Source organism: Athene cunicularia (assembly GCF_003259725.1).
Source record: "Athene cunicularia isolate RWA chromosome 3 unlocalized genomic scaffold, athCun1 chr3_part1, whole genome shotgun sequence".
Taxonomy (NCBI): domain Eukaryota; kingdom Metazoa; phylum Chordata; class Aves; order Strigiformes; family Strigidae; genus Athene; species Athene cunicularia.
In genome coordinates, this window is record NW_020799097.1 from 120,678,235 (window position 1) to 120,689,787 (window position 11,553).

The 11,553-nt window shown below is 42.9% G+C and overlaps 1 protein-coding gene across 5 annotated transcripts in view; it reads left to right on the forward strand.

The window, feature by feature from the left end:
- Positions 1-10,339, forward strand: part of MACROD2 (MACRO domain containing 2) — an 887,639-nt gene extending 877,300 nt beyond the window's left edge. For 4 of the 5 annotated variants that reach the window (XM_026844753.1, XM_026844751.1, XM_026844754.1 and 1 more), the window contains 2 exons: positions 4,806-4,874; positions 6,801-10,339. In XM_026844753.1, coding sequence (XP_026700554.1) covers positions 4,806-4,867 — 62 coding nt within the window. In that variant the 3' untranslated portion in view covers positions 4,868-4,874; positions 6,801-10,339. The remainder of the gene's footprint in view (positions 1-4,805; positions 4,875-6,800) is intronic. The other variant, XM_026844750.1, reaches the window with a different exon arrangement.
- Positions 10,340-11,553: the final 1,214 nt, after the last annotated feature.

Here is an 11,553-nt window from a genome sequence, read left to right on the forward strand (position 1 = left end):
AAAAGTCATAGTCACGTTAAAATATTTGAATTTCATATCTGTGGAATGATCTGGGCTACTTAGTGAAAACAAATCCAAATTTACAAAAATAATATCTTAATGGATTTCCCACTGGAAAGAAAAGCAATTGTATAGCTCTTGTAACGTATGCCACAGCACAGCAGGATCAGCTGACAGCCTCTGAAATTATGATCTTGATAGGTTTCTTTGTTTCAAATCTTGCTTATCTTTTAAGGTCTTCTACCTAAAATTCATCTTGTAACTTCCTTTTTCTGTGAACTTTCTAAGTTATATGAAAGGACAGGTAAAGGGTGTTTGCTAAGGCTGCAGAAAACTACTCTGCTGCTTGGGAAAGTGTTCACTTCTCTACAACTTAAGTTGCTATTGGGATTATATTACAGGGTGTTTTTTCTTGTGGACATATATTATGTGCTTAAAAAAATCAGAAGAGAGGAAGGATCAAACTCTGCATGCTCTGTTTTATCTGAAGGGTTAAGATTTGCTGAAGAAAAGCCCTAAAAAATTTAAATATATTGTGTACTAGTTGAGATTTAAAAAAAAAAAAAAAAAAAGAAGGTTCCTTTTGACAGTAATTTTTATGTAAATTGCCTATTTTTCTCTGGTCCCCTTCCTTCCTCCCCAGGAGAGCTCATCACTTCACAGCTGAAAGCACAAGCATATATCACCAGGTACCCCTTGGCAGCCCGGCTCTTGTGTTTTAATTTCATGTACCATGTCACAACAAAAAGTGCCTTAGAAATGCAGAGAGTTCAGGCAGCTTGGGTGGATCTTGATATTGGTTCATCTAGTGGCCAAGGCAGTAATAGTGATATATTTTAGAGATTATTATTATTTGAAAGCTGGGCGTGATTCTCCATCAGGAAAGGTGTCAGAGGGTGTGCACATAAGCCTGAATACAGAGATACAGGTTGCTGCTGGCAATCTTGATCGGCCACCAAAGCAAAGACTCCTGGATATTAAATTTCTTATACCCAGGACAGATTTGGTGATCTTTAAATGATGACAAACCCTACTTCTGGTGATTGGTTTCCTAGATGGTGTTTCCCTCCTGGCAGCCTTTTTTTATTCTTCTTTTTTTTTTCAGTTACGTCACCAAAGCTTTAAAGATTACTAAGGTAGATGTTAGTTTCCATCTGGTATTAGGAGGATCAAACTTTTCACTCCTTTCATAATGGAGTTACTCATTCGCCTTTTTTATTTCAAGCCTGTGGAAAGCTGCGTCCTGACTTACTGACTCAATAGGAGAAAAGAAAAAGATGAAGGGAGTGTCAAACCTGAAATTTCTGGATTTTTTATAAGCTTTTGCAGGCTCTTGAATGCGCCATCAGCAAGCTGACCTTCATGCCATCCACCAAAGCAATACAAAAGGAAGATATCAACAGTAACACTCTCATGCTTTTTATGGTATTGATGTAATATCCAAGAAGCAAGTAACTACCAAGTAAACAGGTGCACATGTTCCATCACTGCACAGCAGGTTGAATTCAAGATAGATAGTTTTCTTTCTAGGCAGTCTGGAGTTATAGCTGATGTGCTGTAGCCAAGTTATGTGGATGCAAGGGGGAAACAATATTTAGAAAGTGGCTGCAGAAATAGGTTAACTTTGTGAGTGAGAGTCTGACCGAGCTCCTCTTTAAATCAAGATGGTAATATTTTGGTGTCATCTGCCATCTGCATCTACAGCATAATATGCGGGAGTGGGGAAATGCGCTCGCTCTCTCACAGACAACTCTAAACTTGGTTTTCCAGTCTCCCGTTTGCCTGTCTTCTCTACTTAGATGCTGCACCGTGACTCCTGGCTAGCTGACCTTTAAGCACATAGCTTTCTTGTAGGGGAGAGGCGGGATGCCTGGCTGCCGAGGCACATCCACCGGCTCAGCAGCAACTGCAGCACTTTTACAGATGTGAACTGCGTGCTGGGTTAATTCTTCTCCTCTTGCAGGGAACTCACTTCCTTTTGGGAGGAAATCCTTCCCTGGTCATCATTTGAGAGCTGCTAAACAGCTCACAGATTGAGAGAGGAGTGTAGACACGTCCTCCCTAGCAGGCCAAAATTTAAGGAAAAACACACAGGGAGAGTGCAGAGAAATGTTCATTTCCATGTCACAAAAATGTATGTTTCTGGCATAAAAAGCCAGGAAAAAAATCCCTCTTCTGTGTAAAGCTGCAGAAGAGGGAGCAGGTAAAACTGAATTTAGGAGGTGTGCACCCTTCTTGAACTTCAGGTGCTTCTCTGAGCTGCTGGCTGTTGTAGCGTATCACAGTAGGTTCAAAATGGCCAGTAATGTAAGTTAGCAGTTTTAACATCTCCAAAAACATTGTTTAGTGGGGAGAAGGTCAGGTTTGCTTGTGATGCGATTGGATGTGGCGTGCCCAGGGCTAATGATGTCGTTCTGACACTAACTCATGCTGGGAGGCAGCTAGGGCAGTGAGTCACATCCCCGCCGTACCTGGTGGCAGCTTTTCCATCTGCTCTTGCGGTAGGTGCGTTGCTGCTGTTATTCTCTGGCTAAATATAGAGGATTGTGTAGGTGGCCTCGTAGTGACATCAGTTGTTGGGGTTCACCCAGCGGTCTGCAGAAGCTTATCCTTCAGTTAGTCCTGTCCCTACCAGCGTTAAAGCATGAATTGCTGAGCTTAGTCACAAACACATAGGAAAAAAATTAACAGTGGAAGCTGCCGGTGCCTTAGCTGATGCTTTTTGCGCCGGTGATGCGGGATGCCTGGCTGCCATTTCCACTGCAAAACAGCGGGATTCAGTAATTCCTCTTGCTTCTCTGCTGGCAGGGGCTCCAGGTCCCACACCTCCTCCGGGGCTCCCCCATGCTTTCACATTGCCTTTAAAGTATTCTCAGGTCATTTGCAAATTGACCTCCTCTGTGTGACGTGCTGTCAGTGTGATGGACAGGGGTCAGCTGCTCGTAGCCATAAAAAAAGGAAGTGGAAGGAGGCATATTCATCTGGGATGCTGATGGAGCCTAACCTCAGCTTTCAAATAAAGCTTTAGTTTTGCAGATCTCTGTAAAACGTGAGCGAAGCATTATGGTATAGTCAGAAAACCCAGCCACTGAAACTGGCCAGCATAATAAGGCTGAGAAAGGCTGCTGTTGTCAGCACACAGCAGCCTTCCTTTTTTGTTTTTTATTAAGCATCCTGTCTTCGCTATGCATATGTGTGTAAAGAACACAACATCACTAAATGTGATGTACATCAGAGCTCCGTAATCAGGAGCACAGATACTTTTCTTCTTATTCATTGTATACATCAAGGAAGCCATTACAGTATCTGTTCTGCATATAGATAATGAATAATTTACAAATAATTCATCAAAACCCTAACAGGTGTATCGACACAATATTGACTCAGAAAGAGATCATACTGCCTGACTGGAAGTAGCATAGTTATTGATTTTTGGCTTTTTTCCCCTCCTCTCTCCCATTTCCCTTTAGTTTCCAAATCTCCCATTCAGGTTTGAGGTTTTTCCCCCATCACCTGCATGAAATGACTCGTAATCTGCAATTGATAACACAACATAAAGCAAGGTTAAAGAAAGAAAAAGAGTCTTAACAGAAATGGCTCCATTCAGATTCATTGCAGAACAAATACTAATCTTAAGAAAGCATGTGGTTGCAGGAGAGCTGAGCACGCACACAACCAATGTGATCAAGCAATGCCCGTTTATTACAACTAAGAAATCCCTTTTATAATGTTCTCCCGCACATGTGAGTAACATGCAGTACAAGTCCTCAAGACTGGACAGTTAACTTAGCCCACGCTTTAAACCTTCTTATGATTGGATAAAAAGTGCCACATCAGCCTTGCCAGGCCTCCTGCCTTGGGTAACTTCCTCTTCCGTCCCAACCCCTTCCAGGGGCTGTTTGTCTCATCGAGTTTCTCCCCCCTCATTCAGGCTCACATCCTTATCGCATTCTTGCTCAGCTGAGGCTCTTATCAGTCTTGTTCTCACCCAGGATTGCTCACATATCCATTCTCTCGCAGAAAACCCTCTAGAAGCCCAACATGTGCTGAAGTCACCCTTTTATATTTTGCCTAGATAGGACCTATCACACCTGCCATGATTTAGATGGTATTTTTGACAAGTCACGCTGAAATGCGTTTAAGCCTTATATTTAAATGATTTCTAATTTTCCAGTAATTTTAAATGAAAAAATATGAAAGATTGGTTTTGTAAATGGATAGTACATGAGCGAATTAGTCTGTGTAGGAGTATAGTGATGTTACCCTGAATACTCACCTCCAGCAATCTGGAGGCAGCGTCAGTGTCTCTGTAATTGGAGATAAATCTGTGTTTGACCCATAGCTCAGCCCCAGATCCTGCCAGGGACTTTGTCAGAAGCCTGAGGATGTTTGAATCACAGGATCAAGACCACTTAGCCCAGCGAAACCTCTGAATCTCCCTTTGGAGATACCTGTATCTCTGCCTGTGGCCTACAGAGACAGAGGAGGGTCCTTGAGCTCTTGAGCTGGGCACCTCAGTTGAGTGCCAAAGTCAAATTGGTGGATGCAAACCAAAGGGAAATTCTAGATCCAGAGGCTTGCATTTCTAATGATGCTAAAGCCTACACCCTGGCAGGGCTGCTTGTGGGGTTTCCATGGAACCACAGGTTAGGATGGCTGGCCTAGGAGAGCTTTTTGCAGATTTATGGCATAGAGTTTTTAATGCGATAAATGTCCCCTTCGGGGTAGAAGCGGTTATTACTCGATGTGATAAACTTAATAAGTATCATGAATAGAATTTGATGACTCTCTCGTTTTGTTTTCAGCTGAAATGAATAGTCAAGTTGAAAGTATAAGTGATCCTACGGAAACAGAGCGGGAAGCTTAAGTAACAGGTAAAACCTTTATAGCTATCTTTTCCTCCACTTTTTCCACTCAGTTTCTGTTTGAAAACTTGCTTCAGAACTTACCTTAATTAAAGATAGAATTTACCATAAAAGAGGAAGACAGAATACAAAGGAAAAAGAACTTGTCTAATATGGCCCATATTACACCAAAAAATGAAAATATCCAGTAGACTTGATTTGTCAAGTAAATATTACAGTAACAGTCTGCAACTGTAACTGATTTAGACAGTGCACTGTCTGAGATCATCAGAAGGCAAGACAGCACTGAGATAAGGAGCAGAAGAGTAACCGAGTGAACAATTTTTGGCATTGCTTAGGAAAATGACAGGCAATTTATACCGGTTGGAACCGAGCTCAGTTCCATACAATCTGTATTCTGGGAACAACAGGTTCATGTCACGAGGGGTTTATTGCCCTTGGCTCTCCAATGTCTAACGTCATTTGTAGCAATACCACTGGAAAACAAGGCAAAGTCAGCAAGCTGCCTTTTGGAGCTCTGCCATCTTTTGGAGCTTTTGTGGATTTGTATGCTAACGGATAGTGCTATGGCAGAGCATGCAGTAGTGGTTGTTGTGGTGGAGTTTGTCATACGCATAACCAGCCTCGCCCCTAGATAAAAATGAATAATTTGGGAGGAAGACAGAAGTCGGAGGCTCATCCCCAATTGCAAGAAGCAGTTGCCATTTCTCCCTCAAAAGTAGTTTTCAAGTGTTAATGCTCACCTCATCCTTTGATGTGGGGTTATCATGAGATGCCAATGTCATATACAGCAAGATGCGTTATTTGTGTTTGTAACGGGATTTCATGCAGCTCAAGACCAAATATAGTGGCATTACAACAGCAGCAGCTGTATCGCAGAGATTTAAAATACAAGGTCTTGTTACTGAGCGTAGCCCTTTGTCCTTGTCAGCATATAGACAATGTGCTGCTGTATTGCTGGAGTGAGAAATAAGCCTGATGGCATCCCTGGTAAAAAGTATTGAAGTAAAACTAGAAGGTGCCCTCATCATTAAAATGCGGCTTCCACAACTCTTCCCTCCTCCTCTAGCTTCTCGTTGTATGTTCTGTTCAATCAAAAAAAAGGAAGAGGAACTAATGAAATCCTTGCTGTTAAAAATACATGGAAGGGTTAATACCCTTCCTCAATTAAAAAAAAAAAATCTATCTGACGATTATTACTGCTTTCACACAGCCTGTACAAAGTCTGTGTTCATGCTGCATTTTCCCATGGAAATGAGTATCTGTGAATTTTGGGCATACATTTGGAATAATACAGCAGCTAGCAATCAATTAAAGAATTTTCTCAATTCCACTGCAAGACCTGTCTCTGCTGGCACCTTCCTGAAGCAAAGGGGCCCGAGCCAGTGCGCACCGTGTCTTGCCCAGCATTTTAATGGTAGGCATGGGATTAGAAGCAGGCATTGAATCCTTTGCAGCTCTCTATCGCAGTCTTCCCGACCCTGCTGCTGCTGTTTTCATTGCAGAGAGCAGGTCCCCAAGGAGGATTGATCAGCCTGTTAAACTTCAAAGGGTCTTGCTAGGGTCTTTCAGAGCCCAGGAGATCCCTTTGCCTATTATGTTTAGTATGTTTATGTGTTGTTTTTAATATACTTTCTTTGTTCTAGCACTGCAACATCCACCAGAGCTAGGGACCTCTGATATCAAGCTAGGTAGCATAGTGCTATGGAAAACTTAAGAAACCCTAATGAGCACAGTCAATTTGCTATAGAGATAATAGTGGCTGTTATATATAAACCGAGTGACACATACACGTGCTGCACGTGTGATGGAAAGAGAAACTCTACGCATCTGTGCTAGAAAGATGAGTCCTGGGTTCTGTGCAGACATTTGAAACTTTGCCTTTTTTTTCTTTTTCTTTCTTTTTTTTTTCCCCTCTCCCCCGCTGCGATGAAGGAAGGATGCAGGAGAGGAGAGACCCGAGGAAACCCAATGGGCAGGCGCTGACATCTTAGGGCATCATTCTTGGCAGAAAAGAGCACGCAGAGATGCTCCGTGGGTTGGGAGGGAGGGAGCTTTGGGGAAATGACTCTTTGCTTTAATTTCTCTTTGTTCTTCATTGCGTTTCGTTCTGTAAGCCTGTTGGAAAGAAACATTAACTTCTCAGTTCTAACAATGTTTTGCAATTATCCCTGCAATTACAACAGTTTCTTCTGAACTGCGAGTGAGTCCCTGTCTTATATTGGGTCGCTTTTCCTCCTGCATCATACTGCATCAGTAATCTATTTCCAGGCCCACCCCTTTTCTAGCATCTTTATCTTTGTTCCCAGTTATGGTACAGTCTGCAGGCAACCTGTGGGAGCCAGTTTATCTCCTGCCCCACCCCACCCCCAGCTTTTTTTTTTTTTTTAAGCTGTTCCCTAGGATATAAGTGGAGATTTTCTTTGAGAACATGAACTGCCACAAAGGATTATAATCCGCACACACTGATAAACAGCTGCCCTCCTTGTGCTAGGGATTTTAAAGACTAGATGCTCCCAAATCTCAGAAGTATTGAGAGACAGCCCTGCACGTTCCCAACCTCCAGGCTTGTCTATCGGCAGCTCCTGTTGGCACCCATGGTGCCAGATCCCTGGCTGCTAGAAGAGGCGCTGGCCGGATTCCCTTGAGTCCATGCTGGAAGCAGAGTTCTCACATTAACTCTATCATCACAGTGCCTTGGGATCGCCCATGGCTCTGCCCTTTGCTTTCCTCTTTAGCATGGGAAAGCTAAAACATGACAAGCCTACACTGCGCCCTGTCCTTCTGTGGGTCCTACACATGAATGTCACCTGTAGCCTTGAACAGCCGGCACCCCAAATCAGTCCTGCTCCTTTCCAGTTAGCTCTGTGCACCTCAAAATCAGTGCCGTAAGTATGACCTTCGGGTGTGGGTAGGCAACAGATACTTCCTCAAGCCTGCGAGTGACAGAGGATAACAGACACTCTGCATTCAAGGCATCTTTAAATATGGCTCCTGGCTTTAACAACTTCACACCGTATCTTGTGTGAGCCCTCATTATATTTTCTACTGCATATGCATGATTTTTTTTTAATTTTTAAAAAAAAGCAATTAACAGTTATTTGGATAAGAATGTCTCACCATATGTCAATTGTTCTGCTAGCAAATGCTGCAATGAAATTTTTAGAAAAGGAACAAAAGGGTTTCACATACATTTCCCAACCATGCTGTAACCGAAACTGATAGACAATACACTTGATGGAAGAGCACACAGCCTGTGTCCAGGATGTAATGTGCTACAAACTGTATTTTTAAAAGCTGCTGGTAATTGATCATTTCAAGCAAAGCAATTGATTCTGTTCGGGTGTTTTTTTTTTCCCCCAAATATGCATGAATCCCAAAATAGTTGTTTACTAGCCGGCCCCCCCAAAAAAAGAGAGGGTAAAAAAAAAAAAAAAGTAAAAAACTAGGTAAAATATATCTTTATCCTCCTGTGATCTGGGTTTATCCCAGCTAGAGTAGGTTTGGTTATAAATGGTCTGCTGGTGTAACAGCAAGTCAAATATGGCCCTAACACACCTATAGCACTGGCTACGGCAGTTGGTGGCTGCCATCAGCTGCAGGTTAATTTGAAAGGGTGTCAGGACAAACAAGGATTAGAAAGGAAAACAAGAAAAGTTCCAGATTTCACCCAGAGAGTACAGTCCCTAGAAAGGCAGCCCCCTGTCTCCCTATTTGCAGCTCCAGCATGTTTGCTTGTGGGGGGGTCAGAAGAGTATTCTGTGTGCTGGCCCTGTGGTGCTTTAACCCAGGTGACACTAGCACCGAAGATCTCGAGGAGCTGCTTTGTCACCCATTTGTCCTGGAGATTGGTGGATGCATAACTCTGAACTGGATTGACTGCAGAAGGATTAAATGAGCTGACGTAAGCCTATGAATTGGGTTTATAATATTGCTAAATTTACCTAAATTTGCTAGAAACCAGTTGGTTTCTCCTCAGAGAACCCTCGACAGGACTCATTTCCTTTGAGGTGTCCCTGCTGCTTTTCTTTCCCATCCCTGTGGTCATGCTTGACAGAACGTGTCTTTTGGGACATGTTTTTGTGTTGTTTTTTTTTTTTCCCCTGCTGTTCCTTCACCTTGATTCTAGCCAATTGCAGTTTTGCAGTGGGAGGCCTTGCGGGTAGTACCTCTACATGGTGCACATCCCCTATGCTTCTGTTCATTTTCCATACCAGGTGATTTTGATTGAAACAGCCTGTCATAATAGGAGTGGATAAATACCTTGGGAGGAAGGGGAATAAATACATTGGGTGTCTCTCAGTTCCCCTTTTGTGCGATCACTGTAAAAAGACCAGGATTGTAGAGCCCCCTCCATCTAGGTAAGAGGAAACCAGCCCCACAGGGCCGGGAGCTCGACTTTAAGCTGTGCGAGATGTCGAGGAGATCCGAGGTAGCCAGGGCTACCTGTGAGTAGGGGTGAACTGAGCTCTGCAGAGCTGTGATAACTCCAGTCAGGGGAGTATCCAGTCCCCTCTGCTCTTGTTTCCATCATGCTCACCTATGGGAAACCTTAACAGAGCTGTAGGCTGTCATTAGCTCCTTACCTGGTGTCCCTCTCGCTATTACCCACCTTGGTTTTAGCGAGGGAGCCAAAGGGAGGCTCCTTAAACTCCTCATTGAGACTGACCGAGAGTTTAAAAATAAAAATAAACTGCAAATTAAACACTCTCTAACCCTGGACAGTAATTTCATTGCACTTTTCATTTAGCCTTGGTCCTCAAACAGCAGCGAGTCTTTGAAACCATGAACCATTTGCCCAAGGATGCAGCAGCAAAGCGTGAAGCCCAGGTAGGAAGAGTAAAGCAAGGAAACATAGCAGTCGATTAAGTCCTTACAGGACAATTTGTAGCCACATCTGTATCTATCTATCTTCAGGTGTGTTTTGATTTGAGTTGTTGGGTTTTTTCACTAGTCATAGAGTATAGTTTGGCAGCATGAGTTCTTCAGATGAGTTAGTAGTCAAGGCTGGACCCATGCTCCTCAGTGCAGTCTGCCATTCCAGAAATGCAGGGAGCTGGTTTTGTAAAAGAGCAAGCATCAGAGCAAGAATCACCCCACAGGGATTTATGTCAAGGATTTTGGTTTAAACCCGAAATGTGTTTGCAGTAGGTGGCGTAAAGGGAATAGCAGCTCTTTGATGCTGATGCTTGCATACAAAGTAACAGGCTCTGCTTGGTCGTTGTTCCTCTCATGTCTGAAACACTCATCCCTACTATTAGGCACGATACTCCTCGGGCTGGTGACTGCTCCAATGACAAATGGGTTTCCTTCCATGCAGACATCCAAAGGGGATGTTCGAGACACAATCTGTAATAATGGGTCACACATTCGCTGCAGCTAATTGTCAATCTTTCTATAAAGCACTGAGAAAGCCTCTCTGTGAATTAACACTGTTCTGCTTTAGGCACTTAAATAAAAATATTTTAAAAAAACCTTTTCTCTATATGCAGTGCATGTGCCAGCTTTGCTTTTGAAATGACAAACTTAACAGAGTATGTGGATCTATTTTCTCGGGGAATAGGGGTTTTTATCATATGATTCATCCAGAATTTGCCTTACCCTGACATTTGTGATATAAAGGAAAGTTAAAAAAAATAAAAATGAAAAATTAAAAAATGTAATTTTCTCGATCCAAAAATATGTTTCTACTTCAATACAAAGAAATATAGACTGTTGCTTGCTAAATGTCTTCTAATAGATGGTCTAACAGCTATATTGGTTAACACATGCCTCTTCTGTTACTGTCATTTACTTGCTGAATTTGCCTCCAAGGCTGTTATTTTTCCTTTTGTCTGTGCCATGCGTTGGAAAATTTAAAGAACCGATGCCTTTATACTGCGATGTCTGTTAAAGCAAAACGTTAATAAAGCTTCTCCTGAAGACGAGGTGATGCCACTTATGGTTATTCCCTCCTAACTATGCTGATGGTGTAGCAGTCATTCCATTTATCAGTGTTTCAGTTTGGACATGCAGCCATCAGCATACGCAGATGGGTCCTCGTTTACAGTTACCGTTCGCTTGATGGCTTGAATTAGTTAATTTGATGAGTCTTGTGAGAAACGGGATACTGCAGAAGGATTTCTGGACAGCATCAGCGAAAGGCGGGAGTGGGAGCTTTGCAGCTCGGAAGGGTAAAAGTCGCTTGGTTGGTCCCATCCCTGCACCAGAAATGTTGCAAAACCTGTCTCATGAGTTGTACTAGTACTAAATCCCCAGCATCTATCATCGGTCAAAGAATACTCTCAGATATAGGCAATCTACAGGTAGAATAGAGACCATGCGGTGTCCACTAGATGTTATCTGCCCTTCCTGCCATCGCTGTTTCAAGACTGAATGGGTAGAAGGTACTGCAAAAACTCTGAAGGTGGCTTTTTTCTTTCCATGGCACCGATATAGATGAAAACACTTGTACCAACCCTGCTTTACTCTTCTTATCCAAGGCCAAGGATTTAACTGTTGATAACCACAGTTAAGGAGCTGGCTCCGTGTTCAAAGCTCTCTGAGCTATGGATTCCTTCTCTGAAATTTGACCTTTCCTTGCCTTCCAAATGGAAGAGGATGAAGTACGGGCGACGTGTGGCAGTGGGGAACACCTGCCTTTTTGCTGGATGCAGGACGCAACTGTCATGTGTGGTCTTAGTATCAG